At 39.1% G+C, this 15,950-nt stretch overlaps 2 protein-coding genes across 6 annotated transcripts; one reads left to right on the top strand and one right to left on the bottom strand.

Moving 5' to 3' along the window:
- Nucleotides 1–3: 3 nt before the first annotated feature.
- On the bottom strand, nucleotides 4–3,549 carry emc3 (ER membrane protein complex subunit 3). The gene is made up of 9 exons (XM_079684316.1): nucleotides 3,281–3,549; nucleotides 2,724–2,895; nucleotides 2,170–2,227; nucleotides 1,953–2,046; nucleotides 1,677–1,781; nucleotides 1,444–1,525; nucleotides 1,236–1,315; nucleotides 859–941; nucleotides 4–779 (listed from the first exon to the last, which is right to left on the bottom strand). Exons 2-9 carry the CDS (start codon nucleotides 2,876–2,878, stop codon nucleotides 651–653), a joined length of 786 nt encoding a protein of 261 aa, XP_079540442.1. The 5' UTR covers nucleotides 2,879–2,895; nucleotides 3,281–3,549; the 3' UTR covers nucleotides 4–650.
- Nucleotides 3,550–4,564: 1,015 nt separating this feature from the next.
- Nucleotides 4,565–14,590, top strand: LOC307039837 (RNA-binding protein 5-like). Of its 5 annotated transcripts, XM_079682259.1 has the most exons (25): nucleotides 4,567–4,697; nucleotides 5,226–5,279; nucleotides 5,355–5,517; nucleotides 5,605–5,748; nucleotides 6,535–6,604; nucleotides 6,933–7,006; nucleotides 7,799–7,882; nucleotides 8,849–8,909; nucleotides 9,035–9,100; nucleotides 9,188–9,348; nucleotides 9,446–9,543; nucleotides 9,987–10,074; nucleotides 10,781–10,846; nucleotides 10,937–11,003; nucleotides 11,096–11,199; nucleotides 11,294–11,378; nucleotides 11,496–11,584; nucleotides 11,689–11,865; nucleotides 11,961–12,110; nucleotides 13,013–13,087; nucleotides 13,165–13,344; nucleotides 13,477–13,551; nucleotides 13,656–13,768; nucleotides 13,854–13,983; nucleotides 14,157–14,590. In XM_079682259.1, the coding sequence occupies exons 2-25, from the start codon at nucleotides 5,263–5,265 to the stop codon at nucleotides 14,280–14,282; spliced, it is 2,463 nt and encodes an 820-aa protein (XP_079538385.1). In that variant the 5' UTR covers nucleotides 4,567–4,697; nucleotides 5,226–5,262; the 3' UTR covers nucleotides 14,283–14,590. The 5 variants fall into 5 exon arrangements, with proteins under 5 accessions (XP_079538386.1, XP_079538388.1, XP_079538387.1 ...); XM_079682260.1 differs by lacking the exon at nucleotides 8,849–8,909 and having other exon boundaries at nucleotides 4,565–4,697; nucleotides 8,971–9,100; nucleotides 10,943–11,003; XM_079682262.1 differs by lacking the exon at nucleotides 8,849–8,909 and having other exon boundaries at nucleotides 4,566–4,697; nucleotides 8,971–9,100; nucleotides 10,943–11,003; nucleotides 11,135–11,199.
- Nucleotides 14,591–15,950: the final 1,360 nt, after the last annotated feature.

Raw genomic sequence — 15,950 nt, 5'->3', positions numbered from 1 at the left:
AGGTATTTTGTCAAAACAGGCTTTATGTTGTACAAAACACAGGAGTTACATAACAAAATAAACCATCTAAATAGTTCAAAAACATAATTCCAATCACACAAACATTCTCTGCCAACAGCAAATCAATTTCTGAGTCTACTTCCAACTTTAGGCAACTGACGCAGACCAGCTGATCTATGATCTAACAAAAATAATTATTAAAGGTAGTTAAAGAATAATTAAATAAACATCATTCAGACCTGTTAAATGTGTTCTATTGTTTAACATGATGATAGATATGAGAATTGGAACAGCTAGTCTAGCTGTGGATGTAATAAAAAAAAAATCACTAGGTAGTTCACATTCTATAACCTAATGGCATACAGATACTAGCTTATAATAATGCATTAAAAAAGCAAAACATGTTTTTTGATCCTCCCAAACATTTTCTTGTCTCAAAAGAGATGAGGCAGCAGCAGAACCAGTGTATTGTTAAGATATTTCAGATATTCTATTAACAGTAATGGAAAGGAAATAGGACTACAAATCAGTGAATGTAAACTTTGCATAACATGAAGGGATTTGTCCCGTCTCTGTGGCTCTAACCAAAAACAAATCCCTGCAATAATCAAAATTCTAATTGAAGGCTCCAGGTAGAAGTGACCAGGCCATCAGAAGATACCGCATGGCAGCTCCTTGCTAAACAAGCCATCAAAGTCCAACTCTCTGCTCATCAGATCCTCCTCTACACTCTCCAGTGCCCACTGATGATCAGTCAGTTCCAGTGCCTCCCACTCACCCTGTAATTAAGGACAGACACCACATTAATAACCAAGCAAAGCTCAACCATATTCAATATGCTGAAACTACAGGATATACCTTGAAAGCTTTATTTGTATCAGCAGGCATTGCCATGGCAGCACCACTCATCTGCTCCTGCATGATCCTTGACTGGTCTGCACCTGTAGGGATTGCATTCAGAAGGAATTACAGAAAATACCAACTTTAATCATCAGTGTGAATTGTGTGAACTATAACTGTCCAGGAAACATCTTCAGACATTTTGAATGACACTCTAATTGTATGTTTTGAAATAAATATTGTTATACATTAAATAACTGCTTGTAGTCTGACATGGTGACAAATACGGTTGAACCTTCTGACCACAGAACAAGTAGAATTAACGATTTCATGTTCCTTTCAAAGCATATGAAGTAGAACAAATTGCAAATTATCTTAAAATGAGCTGCATTTACCATTATCTTGACCCAGAATTAAAGAGTACATGCTTCGTAGTCCAAACACGTTCAGGAAGTACCATGAAGCCGAGCTCACCCTAGATGATAAAGACACACACAGACACAACAAATGATAAAAAGGTCACATAACATCTTAAGCATTTTAAGAGTAGTTTAAAAAGGACTGATACAGTAAATGTCTACAGATCATATTTTATTGGTTTACCAGGAGGCATCCAGTGAGAGCAGCTCTACTCCTTGCTGCAGCATGGGCTTGAACCGAAGAGTGAGAGGGAAGGGAACCTTAGCTGAAAATGAAATAGATTACAGAAGAAACTCAATGTGGTATGTCCATGTCAACAATATGCAATCAGGTAGCAAGACAAATTTAAAGTTGTCTTTTGTGAGGGTCACATTCTGCATCACAAGCAGCAACATCTGAGAGAATGACATAATTACTTGTAACAAATCCTGAAAAGGTCCAGTTGATCCAGCCTCCAATGAGAATCATGGGAAGCACATTGGTGACGTTTCCTTTCATCATATCTGTCAGCATACTGGGATCTGTGAAACGATACAGCATGAAACAAGAAGCGCAACATTTAAGTCTTGCTAAGGACTGTTTTTTGTATAATATATATACAATTGTTTGGCTTTATTATGTGGATTGCGCTTTTAAAATAGCACAATCATATTCTGTGTAAGTGTGTATTGGTAAATACTTTATAGGATTACCTGTCATTGGTGAGGGTGGAACAACCTTTCTTTTGGTCTTCTTGAAAAATCCATCTTCTTGATTATTGAAGTAGAACTTCCTCATCAAAAAGGACTAAAGAAAAGAAAAGTTGTCAGCACACTGTCGTTCTGAATTAATGGAAACAACAGCTGTTTTATGTAGATAATAAGACAATAACTTGTGCATTAGTTTTAAATGATTAATGAAATTTCCCACCTGTTTGGGAATGTATTTTCCATTTTCCCTGAGGATTCTGCTCCGGATGAGAACCTGGCTGGATTTGGAAATGAAACAAAAATAAATGTTTGTAAATCCACTCAACTCAGTTTTTTCCTTCAGAAAACCCAAATTCACTCATTTGTTTCTCAGGCGGTCCATTGAGGATTTTAAAACTGCAATTATTCAGCTAACTCAAATGTTAATTGTATATTGTATTAAAAGTTTACATTTTGTGATTTTGATAGGCTGGTTTATCATAATGTACACTGCCTTCAATCCTGTATATTTATATTGTGTATTCAATTGATATACTCGATGGATACATATAATTCATTATTGATATATACATATATTCAATGTTTTGTTTACCTTTTATGTTTATCTTGTACTGCCGATATGTATATATTTTATTATTATTGTGCTACATGCAATCTACATGCTACTGTCATGAAACATGTTCCCAATGTGGGATCAATAAACTATATCTAATCCAATTTCAATTTGTTTTTAAAAAATAAATAAACTCAACCTTTCAATTGAGGATTACCTACCTGTCAGAAACCTGTTCTAACGTCAACTTCTTGTCACTTTGAAGGAGAATGGACACATAATGCCGTATCACCCCGACGAGGAAGGTGATGAAGACAATGGGGAGCACCACCCAGAGTCGGATGTTGGAGTCCAGCAGCAGCTCCGGCTCAGCCATCCAGCCTGCTAGCTTAACTGGAGAGACACAGACAGACACAGCAAAACCAATATTTCAGTACATAGCAGTCCAGTTCAACACAGTTTCTGTTTGTTTTAAAATATTAAAATGATGTTCTATTGAATTTAACGCATTTTTATTTTTAATAGTTTGCTAAATTACTAATATGTAGGCTGTAGCAATCCACCACCGAGCCTCGTTACCACAGAGCTGTCATTTAGCCGGTTTAGCTAGCTAGCAGCTAACGTAATACACGTTAAACAACAGGATTTAAGCTCCACCTCACAGAGTAAAAACGATCTGCTCTTTCATAAATCAGGAACAATCAAGTTTGAAACTACCACCGATTAACACAGTTTAACACAAATCACACTGAGCTAATATTAATGTTAGCCAGGCTACCTTCTTCCTGATACCCGGGGTCACGGTCGGTGGTAGCAGGGAGTCTCTAACCGCAGAGGAAACCACTTGCTGTGATTTTATCCCAGCTGGCTGAAAGGGAGGCGAAACATACGCTGAGCGACTTAGTTCAATTAATTAAACAATATTTAATAGTTCGCATCCACTGCTGCGGCCATCGCCCTGTGGTGTTGAATCCAGGGATGAGAGCAGATTTCTGCTTCTGCGGCTCAACCGCATCTCACCCGGACTGCAGCGCCACCCCACGGTGATGGGTGGGGGGGAGTGTGCCCGGGCCAGTGTCTCTATTATGAGTCTTGAGCTGCAGCCTTAGGTCCATCTCAGGATAGGGCTGAGAGCATCAGTGGTGGAAGAGGAAAACTTGTACCTAAGTAAGAACTGTAATATCAAAGTGTATAAATATCTTGCTTCAAGTAAATGGTTCCCTTTCAAAGACAATCAGAGCCAAGGCACTAGAAAACCCTTACTCAGTTGACTTCACCTTAAACTTTTACTTTTAACTTTAAATCATGTTTACTATTTTGAATTATGTTTATAAGTATGTAATGTTTACTGTTTTGTATATGTTTACAATGTTGTTGTTTGTTTTGTGTATTTGTCTCATGTTTGTGTGTTATTTTAAGTAGTATTTTGTTTTCTTTGCTATTAATAATTTCTTGTACTTGTATTGTAAACTGCCTGGGAGTTGGAAATATGACTCTAATAACGTGTATGTATATATGTGACAAAGATAAAATCCCTTAAATCTTTTGAGTCCTGAATTTTTGCTTCCAAAAATGTACTTTAGTTAAAATGCTAAAGTTGTATATATAAAGTACATAAAGTATTCTCCTATTAAGGGGTGACTGAGTTATTTGAATTCTTGGTAGACAAACCTTCGCCAGTAAAAAAAACGATTTGATACTGGTGGTGGTTTGGAGCACTATTTTTCACTCTCCTCCTCTTGTGGCAATCCCTGGCAATTTCTTCTATAAAGATAGAAAGAGTTAAATAATTGGGATTGAAAGATAATTATTTGAATTATACATCATCATTTAATAGTATAGGCCCATGTTTTTTATTTAACTTAAGTATGCGAAATAGTAACTAGATTGAATCAATATGTATTAAACGTATTTTTATATTGCATATTCAACTTTAATATTCCTATTTTCTTAGTAACGTGGATGTTATGGTATATATAGAAATATGTCATTGTTCAATCTTCTACTTTAATATGTTCTCTTTCTGTTTACTGTGTCCTCCCGTCCAGCGGGGGGCGGTGATTCAACATGTTTGGTAGCAGCCTTAAAAGCCGAGAAGAAGAATCTTCTCCTCACTGGAAAAACTGAAAAAACCCCGAAAAATCAGTTTATTATCCTTCAAACGCTCAGATGCGACAGTCTTCGCTATTAAAACGGTATGTAACACAAAAATAAATGTATATCTAATTTTTCGACTAAAGCAAGTACAATTATGTAAGCCTACTCTGTGGTTTAAAACGTTAAAGTTATCGTGAATCTCGTTTAGCTAAACTGGCCTGCTTCTGTTTTAGCAAAGGCCTCCAGGAGGGTCATCTCTTAAATCCAATCCAAGCAACAATACCAGTTTTGTCAAATCTTTAAATTCACCTAAATCTAAAAAGGGGCCTTTTTTTTTTGCCAGTCCTTCAAATCTGCATTCCTTGCTTTATCTTTGACTTATCTTAAGCCCTCCATATGTTTTCTGAATGTAAGGATAATATCCCGATGTCAGCATTTTTTGTAACAACATAGTTAGTGCAAAACTGCAAGAGTTGTTTTATCTTCATTAAAGTGGAGTATTAAAATATTCTGAACAAATCTGCCATTAAAGTTCATTCAAATCAGGTCAGACTCTGATATTTTCATACTACTTTTTAATATACATTTAATGGTAAAAATATCCCCTTTTTTTTTTTCTTCTTTAGACTTCCTTGATCAAACGTGTGTTCTCTACATTAAAGCATGGGAGATGATAAAAGGTAAGATGATCACAATTCAATATGGACGTGGCATATATTCCTTGAATTCGCACTGAAACTCTTTTCCTTTTTCAGGCTTGGTCGGGGTGAGCGTAGTGGAAGATATGGATCAGATGGGAGGAGAGATGACCCCGAATGGAAGGAAAGACGGAGTCGAGATGTGGAGAGGGATGATGATCGACAATGGAGTGATGACAGACAGAGGGAGCGCTTTGACGACCGCAGAGACAGTCCAGAGGTGAGTAAACAGGAATACCTAAACCTTCATACATCTTGGTTCTACATTTACTATTAACTACATTATGTTTGTATTCCTTTGCATCAGCGGGGCCGAAAACGTCGCAATAGTGAAAGATCCGACGATGAATATGATGGGGATTATCCAGACCAGGACGACAAAATGGAGCAGGAGGAGGAGAGCAAGACTATCATGCTGAGGGGTCTCTCTCTTCATGTCACAGAGGATGATGTAAGCGCACAAGTCTCACTGATGCCTCTTGAGGTTGAGCCACACCAGGCACAGCGATAAGGGTAGAGCTGCTGACCTTAGGTTCATTTCTCATGAGGGAAAGCTAATCCTTTCTAAAAAGTGACAATAATAAAAATAGGAAAATCTGCAAACTGACCAGTAGGAGTTTAGAAATCAGTCACACCTAAAATCCTTTTGTGAATGTACATAAGTAAAGATCCGAGGCAACCTCTGCAATATGTTTTCAATGTGTTGATTTATTCCTAAAACACTTGGACTGGTATGACAATGGATCCACACTCAAGCAGCTCATTGTGGGAGGTTTTTGGCAGAGTCTGGTCTGGTTTTACCACAATTTCAGTTTTCTGACTTTGTTCAAATGTAAACAATATCAGATGTTTTTTCGTGACCTAATGAACTTAGTTAGAAAGAGGCAGCTGGACATTTCTGAAACGGGAGATATCACATGAATGTTGATAATACTGTTAGCTGAATGTGATTGAACCTGATGATTTAAATGTTCAAATAATGTCTCAAAACATATCTGGCATTTCCACCCTGATCACATCACACATCCTCTGCTTTTCTGTTTTTATTGATTGACTATATTGTATCGCGTTATTTTGGACTTTTGTTTTGTGTACCTTGTACGGCGACCTTGAGAGCCTTGAAAGCTGCCTTTTTTAGAAATAAAACGTTTTATTTATTATTATTAAATGATGCACACATTAATGCAAAATAGAGGAGAAAAACAGTAGTTGTTTCTGTCTGCCTTCAATTCTGCAGATCCGCTCAGCTCTAGAGCAGCTGCCGGGGCCCCATCCTGTGGACATTCGCTTAATGAAGAAAAGGACAGGTTCGTGTTGAGTGTCTCACATTCCCCTCCACACTCTGTCTTACAACCCGCTTTACCTCTTTTTTTCGATCCCTGATTAAAAAAGCCTCACTTTTTAAGATGTCTCCAGGTAAGGAGGTAACTGTATGTGTTACTCGCCTACCATTTTTGTACAAACATTACAAGTTACAGTAAAACAAATCTACCACCATCCCCTTGACCTTGTAAGCACCCTTCCTATCTCCGTTTTGATTTGAACTGGACTATACAAGCCCATTGTGAGTTTGAATGTTGCACCAAGGCATTCTAACTAACACGCCTCCCGTCTATATTTGAATGCTGTTTCTAGGTATAAGCCGAGGTTTCGCCTTCGTGGAGTTTTATCACTTGCAAGATTCTACCCGATGGATGGAGACCAATCAGGTTGCTTCAACAATCACCAAGTTTAGAATTATTCTTGGAGATTAGAGCCCCAATGAAATTATAAGGGGAAGACCATACAGTAGATGGAGAGTTGTGCATATTTGAAATACACAGAGCTTTACAGATCTAAAAACTGTTTAGTAGCAGGACAGTATCATAACCTTAACAAATCTGTGCTATTGTAGGTCATATTTTTGATACCACACACTGTGGTTTAGTATACAGCAGCCTTTACCAGACAGAATATTCTCTTAAATTCTTAGTTTACTGAATGTTGAATCACTGTATAAAGGTTTTTGCTTTTGAAAATCCAATAACATCTCTTTTCTTTTTCTGTTTAAAATGTTAACCAAGATACTATGCAGAGAATATTTTAGGGCCTTATGCTAAAACAACCTTTTCCTCTTATTTTGAAAGGATTATGCTTCATCTTCACAGAGTCCCAAGTAGTCTGGTTCAGTCCTGACTGTCCAGTTGTTCCATAGCACATTCTGCTCCAGCTCAGTCATATTTCTCATCTTCATTTCAAATCTGAAGACTGGAGCGAGACATGGATGAGCTGGCAGCTCTCCGATCCCAAACACATAGAACCCATTTGTTTTGTTTTTTTGAGAGTCCCTCGTACACAGAACTGCAGCTTTCTCTCTGAACTTCTCTTTCTATCTGTTCCCTTTTACTCCTTGAGACACTGCTAAGCAGCTAAGAGTGTAAGCCCAGCCACTCTTCCCCGTTCTAGCTGCTCTCGCTCTTCTCTTTACATTTTGAAATAACTTGTGTTTTCCTGCTTTGCAGAACAAGCTGGTGATCCAGGGGAAAACCATTGTGTTGCACTACAGCAACAGGAGGCAGACGTTTGAAAACTGGCTTTGCAATGCAGTGAGTGTCATTTAGTTTGAAGAGTTGTAACACCTTGCACGGTAAAATGAACAAGAAACTCATCATACATACATTTACATATCATTTTAGCTAACGCTTTTATTCAAAGCGGCTTACAATAAGTGCAAAAACCATAAATATTCAAACTCCGAACAACAACAGGGTGTCCGCGGGGTCTTAAAAAGTATTAAAAGTTGATAAGTCAATTTTGTGAAAATGAAGGCTATTAAAAAGTATTAAACTGCATTTTCCAAGGTATTACATTTTGTAGCTTGTTTCCAATAAGTACATACATTTTCCAAAGAGGTTGTATTCTACAGTCTGCCTGAATGTAATCATTGCGTAGGTGTGTAGTGTGATTCTGTGTAGTTTATTTATGGCATCCCGTTGGATTTGACGTCATCTGAACAGGACATCGCACGCTCACTGCTTGATAGCGCGCGACGGTCCATTTACGCAGGTTGTTAAGCAACATCGTTATGGGGAAATGCAAGTTTGCGTCCAAATGGTTGGACGATAAGGAGGAAGGACAATCAATACTATAGTCAATGTGAGGTAAAGTGTGTCGCCAATGTAACCGGTTAAAGATGAGGTCTTAAAATGTATGGAAAGGGTCTTAAAAGGTATTACATTTCACTTCAGCATTCCTGCATATACCCTGAACAAGGAAAGTGCAGATATATTCACTTCAAGCAAGAACATACCATAGTTTTTTTTAAATATACATACAGTATCTGGATTATAAATGAGCAAAATTGTTAGACTACATTAAAAACACAGAAAAAGAAAAGATCAAATGTAATAAAACCCTTTAAATACAAAGCACATGAATAGCTTAAAGATGTATCTCCAGCCACACATACAGTACATTAGTTGGTATAAACTGCCTGTGTGTTTTAGGCACCTAACTATGATCCCTGAATATTTGCCTATATTTTTGACAACGTTGTCATTGGTTTACCGCAGTGTGGGCTGTACAATTTCCGGAAGAGGCTGAAGTGTTTCAGGTGTGGATCAGCCAACGTTGGTGAGTTGTTTCTTCAGCTACCAACAAATATATTATGGTTCTTCCCTGTATACTCCTTCAGCTGTGTCCTGCAGTAATGACTTATGGTAACCTACCTACATGTCACTCGTCTTTGCTGAGCACAGACGAGTCACCGGGACTCAGTGGTTTGAATGCAGACTCTCAACAGGCAGGAGACTACAATGGAGACAGTGAGTGTGTTTTCATTCCATAATCAATAGTACACTCGTCCAGTAAACATATCTTCCTTTATACATTTTTACTGTTTTTGTTAACAGCAATAATCTTGAGGAACATAGCCCCTCTTTCAAGTGTTGATGGGATTTTGAACCTCTTGGCGCCTTATGCCAACCTGTCAGCTGGCAACATCCGCCTCATCAAAGACAAGCAAACGGGCCAGAATCGAGGCTTTGCGTTTGTTCAGCTCTCATCTCCCCTGGTATGCTATTTCTGTAGTCATAAAATCACTCAATATGCTTCTTCTTCCGGGAGTGTGCACACGTGTGACAAATTTTGCCTTTTCACTTGTCGTATAGGAGGCTTCTCAGCTGCTAACTATTCTCCAGAGCCTTCAGCCACCTCTGAAACTCGATGGAAAAACAGTTGGTGTCGATTATGCCAAGAGTGCTAGGAAGTGAGTCATCACACACACACACACACACACACACACACACACACACACACACACACACACACACACACACATGCTGTTTGACAAAGCTTTCTATTAATAGAACATAGTACATATAAGCTCCATTAGTGGCACAACGTGAGCTGCACCAGGTGGGAAGTTCTGTCCTCACGTAGTGCAGGTTTTTAGATTAATTTGTTCTAGTGCCCTGATGATGGAAAAAAAAAAGTGAAATTGGTCCCCACAAAGTATAGCTTCACTTTCATTTGTGACACAATAATGTGTACACTTCTAAAATGTATATGTTGCTTGAAAGTGTTAATTTGGTCCGGCCAGAAGGTTCATTATTTAAATGCAAGCATATTCAGAGCCAATAAAGGACTGATTTTTCTTCCTGTGTGTGCTGCAAAATTAGGGTTTAACTAATCACTCAGTTTTCTTTCCAGGGACTCGGCGAAGCCTGACGGGATCAGAGCCAGCGCGCTCTCTGTTGCCAGCACAGCCATCGCTGCTGCTCAGTGGTCATCCAGCCAGGTATCTGGGTTTTACTCATGCTGGGCCATCATTCTAAAACATTTAAATTAAAACTACTTGGTGTGACCTTCCAGGTTTTCTATTACATTTATATCCTGAAATGCTAAAAGGTAGTATGAGTAAAATTAGTGAACCATTCGGCTAAATAACCTTTTAGTGATTTCTTTTAAGGACAGATATATTTGTGGTTGTTTACAAGAAGAGCAGGTATCATGCATCTTTTGAAGATATGGCATTTTTAAAAGTAAGAAAGAGACTAAGGCTGACGTGAGGCTTCAAGATTCAAGGGTTGTATCATCATGTGCACAGTAGCTACAGTGTAGTTGTGACAATGAAAATCTTAGGTCCCGAGCTCCTCCAACAATGCAACATATTATGTAAAGGACATAAGACAACAAAATAATAATAATAATAATAATACAAAAATAAAAATAGTGTAAATGAAACGGAGTACAATCAAATTGATTAAAATAGAGCAGGTGAAAAAAACTGAATGTAAGGTTAAATATTGTACAGTGAAATACAATGAATTGTTAATGTCCAAGTGCAGTTTTGATAATCTTAGTGAGAGAAACATATTTAATAGGTGTCCTCCATTTACACATTTATGTGCAAAAATATGGGCTCAGTTGCAAATGCAACTTAACTTTTAATTTGTGTTTTTGTGTACTTTTGCTGATTTTGATCTCCTCTGCTTTTCTTGTAGTTGCAGCAGGCTTCAGGGTCCAGCTCTGACTACATTGCTCCAGAGGGCTATGCACAGCAAACACAGGTGAGTCCATATTCTGCCTTAATATGAACATGACTTACAAATGTTTAAAAGACCAAAGCCTTATGTGACACTTTGTATTCTCTGATGTAGGGACAGAGTTATCAGGTGTGGCAGCCTGAAGTCTTGGCTCCAGTCCTTGGAGATGGATTACTTGGAGGTAAGAAGAGGTGTCAATTCCTCCAATTCCTTATTTTGACTGTTTTTGATTACGGCTGGGTTTGCTGATCTATCATCATCATCTGTGTCTAGCTGCTCCAGCAATAAATGCATTGATCCCTGCGTCTCTAGCTGCTGTCATATCGCAGACAGCTCAAGTTTACCAGCCTATCATGGTCAGCCAGCTGGGCATTCAGGTAATACCATGGCGTGTATTTATTGAGATATAACTTTTCATTTTGAATTGACCACTGGTGTTTCATTTATTTTTCTTTCACTCGGTCACATCAGTTAGTGAGACCTGTTGATGCAGCGCTACAGACTGCTTTTGTTTCCACGGCTGCAGCTGCTGATAGGCGGACTGCTCACACTACAGGTGAGATACATTACATTTAAAATGTCTCCTCTGCATGTAAATGAATAGGGTATACATATTTCCTTTTGATTTATGAGGCGTGGGCTTTTTCTTATGAGTCTCTTTGTGTATCTGCAGCCCCTGACCCCTCCACATACCAGTACAACGAGGCTACAGGTTACTATTATGATCCTCAGACCGGCCTCTACTATGATCCCAGCAGCCAAGTATGTTCCCTGAGCAGAATATACTGCCTAACAATATGCTTTCGTATTATCCTTTATTTGACCAGTGCAGCAGTTAAAATGTTTCCTATGCTTGTTCTCAATAGTACTACTATAACGCAGAGACTCAGCAGTACCTGTACTGGGACAACGAGAAGCAGACGTACGTCCCTGCACCGTATGAATCCAACACAGAACAAGTGTCGGCTAATAGTTCTTCAACCCCAAACAGCAAAGGGCTCAAAGATAAAAAAGAAAAGCCCAAAAGCAAGTCTGCACAACAGGTAAATGCTACTTTTAAAGCCTTAGTTCCCCTGTGTTTAACTTGTATCTTTTTATTTAAAGGATATCTGTACTGATTGCTCAATACAATTTGCAGATCGCAAAGGACATGGAGCGTTGGGCGAAAACCTTAAATAAGCAAAAAGAAAGTTTCAAGAGCCCTTTCCAAGGTTTTGGGTCGTCTAAGGAAGACGACAGGAGAGAGTCTGCCGCTGCCGACGCAGGGTTCGTCGTCTTTGAGAAAAAGGTATTGAGTTGCCACCACTAGCCCTTTTTTTGCATTGGCTAAGGGTAATAGCATAATTGAGGCAGTACTTGTATAGACAGAGAGGTAGATCCTTGTGAAGGCATCATACAAAATTCCTTCTTTTTGTGTGAATTAGAAACTATACAGTACTAGGGGTCGACCAATATGGCTTTTTCAAGGCCGATACCGATTATTAGTAATCAAGGAGACCGATAACCGATATTTGGAACCGATATACATTTGCAGTAAAATCAGAAAATCTTGGTGTCAAAATGTAGAATAACACAACTTCTATGAAATGCATTTTTACCCTTTATCCCTGGGACCCTGATTAAAGTAAATTAAGTTAAAATAAAAACTTCTAAAACTTGTTCTGAACTTCTGATATTTGAGTCTCACTCATTTGGTAGTCCCAGTTCAGCAGCACCAGATTGTGGTGCAGAAAGCAGAGTTGCTGCGAGGCTCCACTAGCAGCCGTCACAGTCCCAGCGCGTCACAGTTTCTCCGCTGCGAGACGCTACCCGTTACCCGCTCCCCTGCAGCCCGGAAAATCTTCAGTGTTGATTGACACTTCAGTAATAGCCTATCAGATAGCGCTGTGAGCGGGACATTGCTCGTGAACAGTGGTGACTGCAGCCAGAGAAACGGCCGCATCAGAGCCAAAGTCGTATGGCAATTTGATTAAAAAAAAAAAAGACCGATACCGATAATCTGTAAAATGCGGAATATCGGCCTCGATAATCGGTCGACCCCTATTCAGTACCTAATAATGATGTTTTTCTGAGCAGCTCTAATATTACAAGTGTTACAATATGACTGACTTGATTGTCAGTCATTAGCTTTCTATTCATAATGAATATACAGTGGTAAAATATTTGTTATTAAGAGTTGCTGTCTTTTAGCAAACAGGAGGTTTGGAGATGCCATCTTTCATGATGGAACAATTCCAGACTGCAGAACAGGAGACTCCGGCTAAGGTTTGTTTCCTCCTTTGCCTTAATTCCCCCACTCGACAAACAAACCGCTTCAACCTTTCTCAATTTTCATACTATAGAGTGTCCTCGTTTCCACCTACAACGGAGATAGTGAGCCGGAAGAAGACGGTTCAGAAAGAGCAACGGATGTGGAGGGAGAAATAACGGACTGGAAGAGGATGGTCTGCCTACTCTGTCGGAGGCAGTTTCCCAACAAAGACACTCTGCTGCGTCACCAGCAGCTCTCTGACCTCCACAAGGTGAGGGTGGGGAGCAGCAGGCATTCACCTGCATGTAGCTGTGAGAATTCTGGCTGCTGCCATCTGTTCCGCAGTATTAAGCTCCAATACAGAATCACGAGTGGATGTTAAAGTTGCTTTTAATTGTTTAAGCAAAACATGGAGATTCAGAGAAGATCAAAACTCACAGAAGATCAACTGGAGGAGCTGGAGAGGAAAGAAACTGAGGTATTTGGCACATGAATTTGAACCCATTTCATCTAGCAGTGATTTTTGTCTTTGTTGTTGCAATAAGGACACATTTTAATAAGGCTTCATGGTCATTTTAACAGTGGAAATACAGAGACAGGGCTGCAGAGAGAAGGGAGAAGTACGGAGTTCCTGAACCTCCTGCCCCTAAGAAGAAGAAGAAATTATTTAAACCGCCGACCCAGTACTCTACAGTGTAAGTGTAATTAAATCTCAGTGCCGTCATCTGTAAAATGTCAATGATTGAATCTCTAACATCTCCTGGTTTTCCCCTGCAACAGAGACTATGAACAGCCCACCAAAGACGGCCTTACAAGTGATAACATTGGAAACAAAATGTTGCAAGCTATGGGCTGGCAGGAAGGAAAAGGCCTGGGCCGCCACCAACAGGGCATCACCGCTCCCATCTCGGTGAGGAGTGCAAAAGGATTGACTTGTTTTCCCTTGTCTTGCATACTTAGTTCCTAACAGATGGAATATGCATGTCTACTTTTTTTATTTTCACTCGCAAAGCAATTAGCACTGTTACCTGAGGGCTAACTGCCTCCAATCTGTCTCCTCTAATAACCTTCTTTTCCCCACAGGCTTCACTAAGGACCAAGGGCACAGGCCTGGGTATTAAAGGAAGCTCATATGAACTCTCTCCATCTGACACCTACAAGGATGCTGTTCGTAAGGCCATGTTCTCACGCTTCACTGAGATGGAGTGAACCAGTGAGAGAAAAGTAATCATACTGAACCGGGAACTATTCATTTTGGGGCCAAATAATCAAACTGTGAAACGGAGAAACGTTTTTTTTTTCTTCCTGCACAAACTTAAACTATGATTTCTTTCTTCTCGATGTATATAAGATTTGATTTCATTCTATATATATTTTGTCATCCAGTATATGTTTTCAGTTAAAGGAACATGTAAATGCTGTATATTGTTTGTACTTACAATTTGGATCTGAGGTTTTGTTTGTGTGAATACCAAAAAATCCAGTTGACAATTAAACCCAATCTTTGTGCTCAACAACTCGTATCTGAAAGATTTTTCTTACTTTCCAAAAAACATGAATGAGTATGTTATCCTTGTGTATCTCATGATGTTATTCAAACACTAACATAAAACATCTCTAAATGCATATTACCTACAAACACTAAATGCTCAGAAGATATCCCTCAATTGAGGAACATACAGGCGCTCTAGCTTCATCCAGTACATCCAGTGTTTGGATTAATGTACAGGCTGATCACGTGTACTTATGTGCTCATTTAAATTGATACAAACATATAGTTTGGGCTCATTATACAAATTCTGGTATTGATTCTCTGTTCATGCTGAATTTCTATCTCTCAGCCACTTCAGATATGTTGCCCATTATTTCTGTTGGACCGTCTATATTGGCTGCCTTCATATCCTCTTTCCTGAGGCTTAATGGCTGAAGTGTTTCAGTAGCTCTCGCTTCGGTGGGATGCCAGGGATTTTGAAATTGTCCCACAGAATCCTTGCTGTTTGTTTTGGCTCGATTCAACTCTGCTTTTTCCCGGGAGAACTGAGAGCTAGCTTAGATGTGTGAGGCCACAGAGAGACAGTACTGTAGCTCCAGCCACCTTTATGGATGTGTAAAACTCTTTAGCTCTGTCATGATAAAGTGACCGGTTATGGGTTATTAATTTCTTAATTCCTGGGAAGGACTTCAATACTTTCCTGTTGTTATTTCTCATATAGTTGATTTTAACTATAGTGATTTTTGACAACTCGGACCAGCATTCAAGTGTCAGTCATGTTTCAGTAAAGCATTTGAAACCCGTTACTATAGTGCTAATATCTGCTTTTGTATGTTGTGCACATGCCTTGTTACAGGAATTCACTTTCATTCCCATCACTAGGGGGCAGTGTCAGTTTTTGAAGGTATTTCTTCAGACTGTTAAATATGATAGAAATGTCTAAAACCTTACAAGAACAACCCAGTTTATTTCTATGAAATGTATTTAGCAAAATATTAAATCCACAATTCATTTTTTGTATGTAGTGTATGCAATAGAAAAGGGAACATGTTATATTTATTGCTGGTCAGATCAGATATTTTCTCCATCTTGCTGCAGTTTGTATATCTGTACCACCAGCATGTCCCCCCTCCCCTGCCTCACAGTGACGTGGTGATGTCCTCACGGCTGCTGGGCACAGAGTTGGGCGTAGGAGGGGGATTAATGTCGCTGGTGTTAGTTCATCATACAACAGTCACAATGTAGGAGGTTTCTTATTAAAACTATTTTTCTACTATGAGGTTTTTATGCATCATAACAGGTAGCCTGCTTAGTCAGGAAAGGAGCACGCACGTGTCTTTGAGACAGCCAGCCAGAGTAGCCTAACTAACCCTGTAGTAGCAGAA

Source organism: Notothenia rossii (genome assembly GCF_949606895.1).
Source record: "Notothenia rossii genome assembly, chromosome: 5".
Classification (NCBI taxonomy): domain Eukaryota; kingdom Metazoa; phylum Chordata; class Actinopteri; order Perciformes; family Nototheniidae; genus Notothenia; species Notothenia rossii.
Note: the sequence above shows the minus strand (reverse complement) of the source record. Positions and strands in the feature narration are given on the sequence as shown.

Excerpts from the sequence above, each read along its gene's own strand:
- LOC307039837 (XM_079682258.1), top strand. Across the intron at positions 9,101-9,187 it reads AGGAGACTACAATGGAGACA|CAATAATCTTGAGGAACATA; the intron begins GTGAGTGTGTTT and ends TTTTGTTAACAG. Across the intron at positions 11,379-11,495 it reads GCGGACTGCTCACACTACAG|CCCCTGACCCCTCCACATAC; the intron begins GTGAGATACATT and ends GTGTATCTGCAG.
- emc3 (XM_079684316.1), bottom strand. The coding sequence starts at position 2,878 with ATGGCTGAGCCGGAGCTGCTGCTGGACTCCAACATCCGACTCTGGGTG. Across the intron at positions 1,526-1,676 it reads CTTTTCAGGATTTGTTACAA|CTAAGGTTCCCTTCCCTCTC; the intron begins GTAATTATGTCA and ends TTTCATTTTCAG. Across the intron at positions 780-858 it reads ATACAAATAAAGCTTTCAAG|GGTGAGTGGGAGGCACTGGA; the intron begins GTATATCCTGTA and ends CCTTAATTACAG.